This window comes from Poeciliopsis prolifica, unplaced genomic scaffold, assembly GCF_027474105.1.
Source record: "Poeciliopsis prolifica strain line A6 unplaced genomic scaffold, Auburn_PproV2 SCAFFOLD005, whole genome shotgun sequence".
Lineage (NCBI taxonomy): Eukaryota > Metazoa > Chordata > Actinopteri > Cyprinodontiformes > Poeciliidae > Poeciliopsis > Poeciliopsis prolifica.
In genome coordinates this window covers 18,521,664-18,534,888 of record NW_026562380.1, presented here as the reverse complement: position 1 = coordinate 18,534,888, position 13,225 = coordinate 18,521,664, and the positions used below count along the sequence as shown (strand labels likewise).

Genomic DNA, 13,225 nt, shown 5'->3' with positions numbered 1-13,225 from the left:
GTTATGTAAGGTCCATATGAGCATTCGTTCAAAAATGTAAATAAAACGTATCACAGAAGCCCAGCCATGTTTTGGTGAGAAACAATTTTAAAATAAAAGGAGTTTAGATCATCTGACCCCTATTAGGGTCAGGAGGTGCAACACAGAGGCAAACAACCATGCACACCTAATAACAATTTAGAGACCAGTTAACCTGATAGTCATGTTTTTGGACTGTGGGAGGAAGCGGGCGTATCCCACCATGCACAGGGAGAACATGCAAACTCTGGGCCAAGAATCGAACCCAGGACCTTCTTGCTGCAACGCAACAGTGCCACCAACTGTGCCACTATGCAGCCCAGAGCTGAGATCAGATTCTGAAAAACATCAAAATCCCCTTAGCACCAAACATTTGCGCTTGGCACAGTGGTGTCAGGCTGGTACTGTTCTCATGTACCAGCCTGATGCTCGTTGGATCATCAGATGAAGAGACAGAGCTTAGATCAGACCTAAAAAACACAATACGTGCCAACTCCGCCATCTCTCTTTTCACGTCTTTTGGTCAAGCACTAACACTTTTTTGTAATACCGCTCAGACCGCATTTAATTGGTAGAATATTTTGTAACTGGGCCTGAAATTCACACCGTTTTTTAAAGTGAACAGTTGTTTCTTGCAAGAGCAGCTTGCATGCCAAGGCGCTTGATTTTACACCCAGTGCCCAAGGAAGTAGAGGGTTTAACGGCGTACATATCTGTACATATCTGGACTCGAAATATCCAGTGGAGCCTTGTCGCGCTGTATGCTTTATGTACAGAACTAACTGCGCACTCCATCATTCTGCAACGCAACTTCAAAGACATAAAAACAGAACGGAGAGGACTCCATGCTGATGTTAAATTGCTGTTTGGGAGCATTAAAGTTTGTCACGCAGCTACAGTGGAGAAAAAGGTTGGACCAAACCTTTGTGTCAATGTTTTGGAACAACGGCAAGTTACGTCTAAACTCAACTTAAATACTTGTGATTTTTACATACCATTACACCCCATATGTGGAACTGACTGGGACTCCTAAATGTGATTATATGGATTGTCTATCAAATATATTCTATATTGTTGTCAAGATAGTTTTCCTTTAGGAAAGACTTAACTTCAGGTCAACATTGGTGCAACGATATCACAGAGATCGGGGCGATTTTTAAGAGTATAACTTGGTGAAAGCTCTCGTTTCGATTAGAAAAATAGTTCTCCAAGATGTTGAATCAGGAAGGAACCGTCTAGCTCCTGTTCAGCAGGTATCTTTTCCCGCTCCCTCTCTGTCACAGCCTCCACGCAGGTCGTCTTTTCCTTTGACGTGGGTAACGGCCCACTGGAGGTAAGCGTGAGGGCCGGCGTCCCGCTGAACGACAACAGGTGGCATCGCGTTCGAGCCGAGCGGAACGTGAGAGAGGCGTCGCTTCGCCTCGACCAGCTCCCCGCCGCCACACAGGAAGCCCCTGCTGACGGACACATCCGCCTGCAGCTGTACAGCCGATTATTTGTAGGTCTGTGAAACTTAGTCCCTGTCAGGAAACTGTAAAACCGAATTTGATGCCAACTTTTTGCAAAGAAACTGTTACAGCTTTGGTTGATGCCTGTGGCTATCAGACACTTTTGTGACTACTGGTCTCTGTAGCAACATAAGGCAATGCTGTGATTGCCTTAACATGCCTCTCAGGATTTTTGACAAGAATGTGACCCCTACGTTTAACACGACAAAATGGGGGGGAAAAAAGCCTTAATCCAGCTTTGCTGCAAATTTTAAATCTCACAACAGTTTTGAGCTCGACAGTTTGGCAGTGTGAGACGGTTACAACACGCAGAGCCTGAACTCTGTGGATTGTAGCGGGAAAAGTTACGGAGCAGCAACTTCCCGGGTTTAAAATCTGTCCAGACAGCCAGGACAAAGCAAACTGTCAGAGCGAGGCTGATGACTCACCAGGATTTATGACGGCAAATCAGAAAGGTACATGAATATCTGAGACACTTCCTGAGATAATCCACATATGGACAAATCAGCTCTGATATATTTTACAATGTAAAAAAATCATCTCAAAGTTGCTCAGAGGATTACTGAGAAGTTTTTGTAATTCTACTGAAAACTGTTGCCTCTGAAAGACCAGCTTTTACATTTTGTGTATCTCCTCAGGAGGCACTGCTTCCAGGCAGAAGGGTTTCCGAGGATGTATTCGCTCCCTGCAGCTGAACGGTGTTACTCTGGACCTGGAGGAAAGAGCAAAGGTCACCCCGGGGGTCCAGGCGGGATGCCCGGGCCACTGCGGCACCTACGGTGGGCTTTGTCAGAACCAAGGCCGCTGTGTGGAGGGAGCCAGAAGCTTTTCCTGCGACTGCAACTCGTCTGCCTTCACTGGAGCCTTCTGTGACCAGGGTATGCAGACTTCGTCCAATCAGATTTGGTTTTGTGGCATGGCAGAAGGATGTGGGGTTGATAGTTTTACCCGAGCTTAGGTCAGTCACCTTCAGCAGGCTGTTTCAGAGTGCAGGTAAATGTGTTACTTTCTTTCTTAATACATTTTCTATCCTGATAAAAATGATTTTAGAGTAGTTTTATATGTAAAATGGCAGTATGAAACTTCTATAAAAAATGTTTTCCATATTCGATCAAACTGTCACCATATGAGACTGATTATCTGAGAAAATATCAAGCTGCTCCCTGAGCGACCATTCACATTTCATGAAACGCACAGCTCCTGATCAAAGAAACAGCCAATCAGAGCCAGTTTTCAGTCAATTGGCAGTCAGTCAACTTTGGGTATGTGGTGCTAAATATGCAAATAATGGAGAAATAACTTGGGAAGCTGTTTATTCATCATAATTAGCTGGTTATCTAGTCTGGGCCAAAATGACGTCTTGTTTTCCCAGACGTTGTGAAAATACCAAAATGTCTTTCTTCACAATATTGCAATATGGTTGGTGGGACTGAAAGGAAAGGCATGCCACACTTTTCAGATTTATATGTCACTTTATTTTATTTTTTATTATTTTTTACAGCGTCCTGAGATTCTGTCTGTTTTTGCTGCGTAAACAAACTAACTTGAAAGAAAATTGTACTTTTAGAATAATCATGTGTCTTTTGTAGCTTTTTTTTTTTCTTTGTGGGGAAAAAAAACAAGATAAGTTTAGTTACAAACAACATAAGGAAGTGAATGTGTTTCCTGGAAGTCTTCTTGTGCATTTCTAACCAGTTTTAAACAGTAATTTGGCAAAGTGTCTCTGGGTTTCGACTCATCTGCTGGGTTTGTGCTAATTAACAAATAAAAGGCACACTGAGCCTTGACAGCAGCTCAGCCTCATGTGTGTCGGATAATTAACCGATCCCAGCTGTGCAGCTTGTTGGAGCTCCACAGGTAAATCAGAACTCTGTCACCTGACTGTGGCGTAATGAGAGACCCGGAAAGGAGAGGGGTTTTTTTTATCACCCGTCTGGTGAAAGCTGTTCTTTCACCAGATCTCTAATGAAGTGATGTCAGCAAAAGATATGAATAATGCATAGTTTTTCTTGTTGCAGTAGTTTTTTAACAAAAAACAAAACGTATTCCAAGTCAGAAGCCGGGAATATTTTATTCCATTATGCAAATTGGATGCTAATGAGGTACTGATTAAATAATAACGATAATAATAATAACAAAGACGCAGCATTTGCATGGATCTCCCTATTAGACAGTAAGTGATGTTTGTTGACTTTTGTTGTTAAAACTTGGGCATGAACTCGCGCTTAAATACGAATTCATAAACACAAAAGCTAAATTATTATGTTCTAAAACGTGATCAAAGTGTTGCCTCTTAAATGCCCTTTTCTGCATTTTTCATAAATGCATTTTTCAATGCATTTTTCAGAAGCTGAGAATCAATGTTTAAACAGGAAGTGAGGTTTTAGGAACCTGGACAGCCTGTCTGAAAAGGTTGGAGGTACATTTTACTTAGAATTAATATTTATAAAAGGGAATAATCAAATGCAAAAATACAAACCTGACATTTTAATCAAGTGGCATGGAGCAATAGCTTCCAAAGTTAGTATTGAGATGCCAGTTGGGGTCTTGAAATGAACATAAATATCAAAAGGTTATGATGAGAAACATTTGAATTTTAGAAATGTTGTAGAAGATTAAAATAATAGTAAAAACACAACTTGGGAAAAAGTAAAAGCCCCATGTTGGCCGATGTTACCTGTTGATGCTGACTTTCTTTTCTTTGTTCCACTTTTCAGCTGAGTTGGTGAAATTTCTTGTTTGCTCAACACCTGTCTCAATAAGCAACAAATCAAGTAACTGATCAATTAAAACAAGCTCAATAATAATAATAATAATAATCATGTCACATGGAAATCAGTCTGTTAATACAGTGAGTTCGCCCTGTGACAAACAATTTCATAGAGCTTCTCTTAAAAACTTTGAATGCAACCCCCCACACCCCCCGTCTCACTCAGGTAGGACCAACCCAGAATAATAAACACCAAAAACAGTCAAATCACAAGTTCTTGGTTCTGTTTGCCACTTCCTACACAGCCAGACTACTGGGGAGTCAAAGCGTCCAGGAGAGGGGTCATCAGGAAGCACTGGTCAGCCAATCAGAAGTGGATTCTGATTTAACTATTGCAAAACATTGAAAAAAGACAAATATACTGCCAAATTTAGACTTTATAGCATTTGAGTAGGAGTTTAGGGAGGTGGTCTTAGTTACAAAATTATTATTTATTCCAGCAAACATTACTGGATGGTGAATAGAATCATGCATGGTTTTGAGAAACTGAGCTAAGAGTTTATTTCTGCTAAATGAAGATCCGCAGTTAAAAAGCCGTACCACAAAACATTAGCAGAAAATGCAGACGGCCTGTTCTGCAGTGAGGCTTTGTGGACCTTTTCCCTGCAGACGTCTCAGTCGCCTTCGAGCCGGAGACGTCCCTCAGCTGCAGCTTCGAGGAAAACCTGGTGAATGAGTCCAACAGGAGCATCAGCCCCCCTTCGCTCCCCTTTCTGCCCACCCTGAACCCGAGAGCAGAAAACATTTCCCTGAGTTTCAGGAGCGGCCAGAGTCCTGCTTTGTTCCTGTACGTCAGCTCTCGCCGCAGACAGTACCTGGCTCTGCTGCTCAACAAGCAAGGTGAGAGCTCTGGAAAGTTTCGTTAAACACTCCCCAGCTGTCACTCAGCAGATGTGGATCTTTAAAGTTACAAGAAGCGCTTGCAAGGTATTGCTTTTAGGCATTGATTGCAGGAGTGAGCAGCCACAGTTTGCACTGCACTGAAAAACAACGACTTCTTACTGCCTTTCTTCACTAATAGCTTTTGTGGAGAAGGAGGAGGGAAAAGGGCCATCGCTTCATAGCTGTTAATGGAGCAGAAAAATACACTCTGGGTCGAGAACATTTTCTAATTTCACACGTTTCAGATGGATCAGCGACCTCTTAAACTCTCAGAAGCCAAAGCAAAATGTGTTTGACGTCATTTTTCATAAGCATATGAAAATTTTACTTGTTTTTATATGTTAAAATCTATAAATATGTGCATCATTTTTTCTTTGCGACTGTAATCTATAGTTAAAAGTGTAAGTCACAGGACATTTTTTTGTTTGTTGGCTCTAGTGGCCTTTAATTTAAAGAAGCTCAACAGGAAGGAGGGTAATGCGGCAAATGTCTCCAGGCCGGGATTCGAACCTGCGACCACCAGCATGAGGGCTAAGGTCTCATCATGTGGGTCGCCACCATAGCACCAACGCAGGACACTTACAAGAATCCTGGAAGGCAATTTCCAAGTCTAAGTTAAAACCTCCATCTTGAAATCTAAAGACAAACACGAGGTGAGACGTCATGACGTCTCCAGCCGCCAGGAAGCTTTTGCCAACCGCCAGCCGAGCCGCTGCTGTTTGCGAGTTGCGCCGACGCCTCCTTTGATTTGTTAATTGCTCTGCGTGAACACAGTTGGCTTCCTGAAACAAGACACTGGCAGCGTTGAATTGTTCAAATGAATTAGCAGGGCTGCAAGTGGTGAATATCTGATGATGTGAGAGTGTGTAATTGCCTTTGCATTTGTTCGTTTGCTCATGAAAACACAGCTGACTGCAACATTATTAGTCTCTAAATGAGTTATCAATGAATTTTTCAGCTTTTTGAAATTGTTCATTAACTGTGATTGTGCTGGAGGCTTGATACACAAGTTGATTTGATTTTATTTTTTTACATTCTTGATGGGTTTTAATTTTGCCCAAAGTTCAGCTGGTGGACAGATGGATTATTATTGCACAGCAAATCCTAATATACTCCACCACCGTCACACGAGACCAAATACGAGATGATTGTGCAGACAAACTGTTTGATTTTCAGCAAAATGGGAACAAAATAATAACTGCAGGTGAATCTAGGGCCTGCAGGAAAAGCCGTACGTAGAAATCAGGATTTGTTTAATACTGAATATGACCATCATGACTGTTTTTGTCCCAATACTGCATCTGCTTAAGTCTCACATTAACATCACAACATGCTGTTCTGTTCACGTTGTGTGAGTGCAGAACAGCTGGAGGTGAGGTACAGGCTGGAAAGCAGCAACGAAGAAGAAATTGTCAGGAGCAAGGCGAGGTCCCTGGCTGACGGACGGCCGCATTCCGTTTCCGTCAGCAGACTGGCCGACTCCGTCACCGTCCAGGTATGGTGTCATCCTCAGAAGCTCTGGTTTTAGCTCGGCCGTTGAACTGACTGGACGATGACTTTAGCGGCAAACAGAGCATTCAGCCGCCCTGATTGTGTCATAGGCAGCTCGACAACTGCAGTCCTGTGACGTCTTCTCAACCAGAACTTTGCAGAACTCTCAACCCAAAGCTTCTCCGCATCACCTGAAGTTTTAAATATTTTGTGTTTAGACAAAAAGAAAAAAAAATTAAAACTTTTCAGGGATGAGAATTATTTTTAGCATTATTCATAGACTAAAAACTTTAATATTTATCTACAGTGCTTGTGTTTCTTGATATTTTGTTTTTTGTTTTTTTGTACTGAAATCTGCCATTTCCTTCCAGGTTGACCAACATAGCAAAGAGCATTTCAACCTGACCTCCGGTGTTGAATTCAGTGACATAAGGTCACTGACTCTTGGTAGAGTTCACAGTAAGTGACTCAGCTGCACAAACATACAGTAGATGAGACAGGTTGGTTCATTAATCTGACTAGTGGTTTGTAAGTTAGATACTAAGGATTCAATGTATTTATTTATTTATTTTTTATAAAATGCCTCAAAACTCCGACCTTTTCTTTTTGTAATCAATTTACTGTCTGGATTTGAAACCATTATCTCCAGCAAAGAGATACACGGAAACATCAGGAGGAAAAACCGAGAGAGGAAACGGAGGGAAAAGTGCAAAGACTTGCTTCCAGGGGACAGAGAAGTGATGGAGTTTTTAAAAAAAATAAAAAATAAAAATACAAGAGGCTTCCTTTCCTGCATTACAGCACTGCAGTTAATAATGCAATCACTAGGCTGCATGTCCTACTAATCCTGTTGTTTTCAGACATATCAAACTGGGCTTGTTCAGATCATACTAACATTTAGATAGCTCTCCTTTATTTCCATTTGAAGAACCTAAAATTAAACCAGACAATAGTTTGTCCTCCGTTTCGCTGCTCGTCTCCACAGACTCTCAGGATTTGGATCCGGCGCTGGCTCGGCTCGGCTCTCTGGGTTTCGCCGGCTGTCTGTCTGCTGTCCTCTTCAACTCCTTCAGCCCTCTGAAAGCCGCCCTCCTCCGACCACGCGCCAGCTCCGTCCTCGTCAGGGGGCCGCCCCTCCGGTCCGGTTGTGGCCCCCCTGCAGCCGATCCCCACGCAGCGGAAAACACACACCGCCGGCCAGGTCCGGGAGCGGGGGATCCTTCCTGTCGTTTCTGATTTTCACTGATCATTCTGACTCCAAGCACTTCTCATACTGATGGCACAAGATATCATTTCACTTTTCATTTTTAATAAATGGGACTCTGCCAGAAAGCTTCTCGTTACCATTTGCATTCGTGTCAGTGGCTGAGGGATCCGACAATAATATCGATAACAGACAAAAAACTTTTTCAAACAGCTGTCATTAGAGCTCTTACCACTTATAATCTATTAAAAATAAAGAAACAATTAAAGAATGCAGCACATCTGTCAACATTTTGAATAATTAATACCTAATCCTAATCCCATCTAAATGAAGGATTATTTCAGTTTGAATTATTTCTCATTCATAATTGTGTTTGTAGTTTTCTTGTTTTAGATGTATTGTGTGAATTGACTGCATTTTTTGAGGTGGGATCCAACGATGCTAATTAATGAGAACTACATAAAAAAACAACTTCAAGGACAAAAGAGTCAATCTGAAGGGACACTAACTTCTTCTTGAGGATTCAGGCTGTGTGTGGTTCTTGGAGGGCTGATCATCCTTTCTGTTGATCTCTGAATGAATGAATGAATGAATGAATGAATGAATGAATGAATGAATGACAAATGTAATGTTTCTGTTTGTCTTTCCTTCGATTGTTTTAAGAGCCAGTCTACTGTCTTGTACCTAAGAGAATGAGGATTTTCTTAACTTTAAGAAGAAAACGACTTCATCTCATACACATGCACTTGTTTTATTTTCTATCAAATGCATATTTGTTGTTCAGTGATGTGCTTCTGTTCTCTTTTGCTCGCTCTCGTCTCCTTTCTACGATCTGCTCGCTGCAGACCAATCAGGGTCGGCAGGAGGAGGCCAGCCGTTGGTGAATGCCCTCAGAAGCGACTCAGCTCTCATCGCAGGTACTGCAGCAGAAACTCCTTCCAGAGTTGCGCTCCTATCATCGTCAGTCATGAGACGGGACATGTGCGATGGCCGGCTTTACGGTTTGGTTCGATACGCTTCACCTTTGGCCTTTATCTCTTTGCGTTTTAGGCCTGACAGCAGTGGGGATCTTTGCGGTTGCGTCCGCGTTGGCCACGCTGATCCGATTTCTACACAGAAGAAGCGGGACGTGCCAGAACCAGGAGCTGACGAAAACAGAAGACGGCGACAGACTGCAGTTTGCCAGCCGGACCGTCTCGCAGTGCGGTCCGACTGAGAGCCAGAAAGAGTATTTTATCTAGACGCCGCCTCCCGGACGGCAGACTGAGACACTTTGTAGTTCCTCGGTGCTTTGCACAACAACCTGATAATGTGATTGTGATTTATATGCAGTTTGTGAAGTTGAGCAGTTGGAAAAGCAAAGCGATGCCACCGCAGTCAGCTGTGGATGGATAATGATGTAAATTTTAAAGTGTCGACTGCTTCACTGTAGAAACGATAAATCATTTGTGGTTGCATCCGGAGTGTTTTATATAATAGATGTTCAACCTTTGGAGGCCGGAAGCCTGAGAAAATACTTTAACTTTGGCCTCTTGCTCTATGAATGGCTGTGAGAAACGTATGTGCTTGCAATAATAATTTCTTTTTTTTCTCTTTAAATGTTTTTAAGGCAGTATAAATAATTTTCTTTTGAAATCATCTTACTTTGGTCATCTCTGTAGCAGGTGTCAGGATTCATTAAAATAACTAAGGAGTGTTTTTATGCAGAAACAAAGATCATGTTTAAAACTGACAAACAATTTTTTACTTCAGGAAATGTTTTGTTTATGTTTTTTTATTAATAACATTTTTAAAAATATTTTGAGCATTGTTGTTGCTCTTCCTTTGATTTCTCACAGACGCTTCATCATCTGTCTGAATCATCGTTTAATGTGTTTTCATTCTGTACATTCCACACCTTGTTAAAATGACGTTATGATGTAAGACAGACAATATGTGAAAAAAACAGAGCGCCTCCGAATTCAGTCTGCCGCATTATGAATTTCATATTTACATAAAACAATTTTGCTGTACCGTTTGCATTGCAGCCCTGGAGACCGAACAGAGGTCACCAGTTGTTCACGACTCAGTCTGCCTGGACAATAAATTATTTAAAAAGATGCTTTCCTTGCATTTACTTTGCAAGTCAATAATTGTGGCAATAAATGCTTTATTACAAATACTTTCACACATAATTCATTCGCCCTGTTCAGTTTGAGAGAATGATTGGAAGCAAGCGCTTTGTTCAGCCCTCTCAGCGTGACGCAGATGTCACGGTCGGACCTGTCAGACCGTCGGTTTCAGAAATCACACACATAAAAACCAATCAACTTGTGATGCACATGTGGGGTCAGTGCGACCCCGGCTGGACTTCACACAGGGTACAAATATTGTGAGGTTCAATGACCTCATTTCTGTAGATCAAATAATGTGTTGGTAGTTTTTTGTGTCTTTGAGTTTTCAGCAGCTGTTTCTTGGAATATAAAACATCGATGTACCAATTTAAGGCAAATATATGAGTAAAGAAAGTATAGTATTGACATTAAATTGAAGGAAATGCGACCTTTAATTTAGTCCTTCTTAGCTCTAATAAAAATTGATTAGTCATTTCTATCTTAAAGGAAGTATCAGAGGTATTCTCCAAAAACCCAACAGCCACAAATGTCAAATTAAAAGAACTTGTGTGGGCAGAAACCAAGCATTTTCATTGAATAAAAACCAAAATAATTCTGGTTACAATTGGTCAGCTATTGCTATAACTTAAAACTTAAAAAAAAAGAAGAAAAAAAACTAAAAAAGTTTAGTTATACATAATTATTATACATGTAATTATAGATAATGCATATATCATTATAGAGCCAAACCATGGCAACATAAAAAGTGTCTTACATTTTTCCCCTGTTTAAAACTGACAAACCAAAACAGGATACAATATATTATGGTTTTGATGGTTTCCTATTATCTTTCATTGTCTAGAAATCATTTTTTCCCAGCAACATGAACTTTGATTTCTCATTCAGAAACTTTAAAAGTTCACGTCGTTCCTCTGTTTTGCCTTTCAGACGTCTTAGTTTATCAATCTTGAAACCCTCTCAATGACAATTTTAGCCAAAATGGTTTTTCTAAACAGTATTTGCATCAATTTTTGCAAAAAATGTGTGCTATTCTTGAAAAGCAAACCCATAAAACGTTGTCTGGGGGCTGAAAAGCAGACAGCAGCCCACTGCACTGCAAACCTGCTGGTTATTCCACCAAATACTGATTTCTGAGCAGAACATTGGTATTGTTCCTAAATGAATATGAACTTGTTTTCTTTGCGTTATTTGAGGTCTGCATCTTTCTTTGTTATTTTTAATCTTTTCTCATTTTCTGCAAAGTAATAGAAAATGTTTGAATTTTGGGGACACGTTGTCAGCAGTTCATAGAATAAAAGGACAATGTTTATTTTTACTCAAATATCTACCTATATAAAGCAAAACCAGAGAAGCTGATCATTTTAAGTGGTCTCTTAAGGCCCAGAGTTTACTTGCTTCTATTTGCTCATGTCAACTTCTAGATGACAAAAGACAAAGTAATAGTCTAGAAGATCAAAATGTTGAAGCTCTCGTTCTGTCACATTCTTTAGCCTCCAGCACCAAGAGCCGAAACAAAAGCAAAAAAAACAACAAACCACAGCTACAATGACGCTCTGATTTCATTTCTGGTTTTACGACATGCTTTGGTCTGTGATTATTTTTGAAACATTGTGATTTCCCGGAAGCCTTTCACTCAGCAACCGCTTTAAAGATAAAGATCACCTGAGCAAACGGATCATCTTTAAAGGTTGGTTTGAACAAGACGCTTAGAAAAAATGTTTCTAAGAAAGAAGGAGCTCAAACGATGCAAATATTTGTATATATTTGGATTGTTTGTATTGAATATACAATTCCAAATATGTACAAATATTTGTAAGATAAATGAAAGCAAATATATGGGTAAGCAAGACTCATATATTCTTTCCTCATATATTCTTTCCTCACGCCACAACCAAAGAAATAAAAGTCGACAACAAGAACAAATCCACACTAACGCAGCAAAGCTCGTCCAACAAGCTTCCAAAATCAGCGGCATGAGACTAAAATCCAGAAACATTTGGTAAAACATTCTGCAATGAGATAAAACTTTATGTGAGATGTGTTACAACTGCGTGAAACTAATATAGATACATAGTGACCCCTAGTGATGGATGCATGAATGGACGGACAGACGGATGAATTATTTGCAATGCCTCTGGTTTGGGAGCTGGGTTGAGTTTTAAGTTGCTTTGAGGCTGGAAACTATCAGTCAGATCTGAATAAAATGAATAATCTTTTTTTTTTTTTTAATCAAGTCCAGATTCAGATTTTCTCTGAACTCAGATACAAATCTGGGTCACAGACGAATATCAACACATGGGCTGCTTCTTTTGGTCACATATGAAGAAAGCCCCCATCATAACTAGACACTTTTACCAAACCACACCCAGGTAAATATTTACCTTGGAAACATAGTTGTGAGGGAGAGCGGACGTTTCCTGGAAGACCAGATTACAATAAACCTGGAGTTTATTGTAATCATTTGGACAGGCGACTGACACAGAGAACAGGTGTTTCTCTTGATAGCTGACTCATGCTGTTGTTAATTATAAACGTGTAACAACTCCCACTTTCACTGTGTAAAGCATCAGACATTAATTTATTTGGCAAATCAATTTGGGCGTGAAGCAGGTTACAGCACCGTTACGTAAACAAGCATGTGTCATCTGATCTTATCATTGGTCAATAAAACTTTAAGCTCTAGTTTATGAACTGAGGCTCTTTTAACTTAATAATTTTCACTTCCTTTGCTTCTGATTTCTGCCGGTAAACAGATTTTGAAGGTGTTTTAGGAAAATCCCTTTTAACTTCCTCACTGGTCCAGTTGACCGTCTTCACTTCATCTCCCCCCAACATTTCAAATCCCAGTGGAAAGTGTTGACTTCACCTTGAAATTCCTCCACATTCCCTTCATTTAAGCTGAATGTTTGTTTGTGGGACATCGTGGACTAAGAGGTCCGATATCAGCAAGACTAACAGGGCTTTGGTGTTGTCTGAGCAAGTCTGATGATGAGTCACAGCAGAACTGGTTTTATCTGAGAAACGTCGCTTGGTGTCCCAGAGCTCCTGGCAGGTTTCTCTAAAGTCCAGCATTTCCAAGAAATGCTCACTGAATGATTCACAGAGCCTTTGGCTTTTTCCTCTTTTTTCACCTTTGGCATTTTCTTTCGCCACAACAAAAAAGATTCACACCATCACACTGCATGCATGTTTGTTACAGTTTGTTGCCGAGGGATTTTCACTTCCTTCGTAACCTGCT

At 40.7% G+C, this 13,225-nt stretch overlaps 1 protein-coding gene across 1 annotated transcript in view; it reads left to right on the top strand.

The window, feature by feature from the left end:
• The window catches only part of LOC129359644 (contactin-associated protein-like 4), a 31,528-nt gene extending 21,494 nt beyond the window's left edge, over nucleotides 1–10,034 (top strand). The window contains exons 17-24 of the mRNA XM_055029420.1: nucleotides 1,302–1,520; nucleotides 2,165–2,404; nucleotides 4,906–5,136; nucleotides 6,540–6,673; nucleotides 7,041–7,128; nucleotides 7,655–7,870; nucleotides 8,719–8,790; nucleotides 8,924–10,034. Coding sequence (XP_054885395.1) covers nucleotides 1,302–1,520; nucleotides 2,165–2,404; nucleotides 4,906–5,136; nucleotides 6,540–6,673; nucleotides 7,041–7,128; nucleotides 7,655–7,870; nucleotides 8,719–8,790; nucleotides 8,924–9,114 — 1,391 coding nt within the window. The 3' untranslated portion in view covers nucleotides 9,115–10,034. The remainder of the gene's footprint in view (nucleotides 1–1,301; nucleotides 1,521–2,164; nucleotides 2,405–4,905; nucleotides 5,137–6,539; nucleotides 6,674–7,040; nucleotides 7,129–7,654; nucleotides 7,871–8,718; nucleotides 8,791–8,923) is intronic.
• Nucleotides 10,035–13,225: the final 3,191 nt, after the last annotated feature.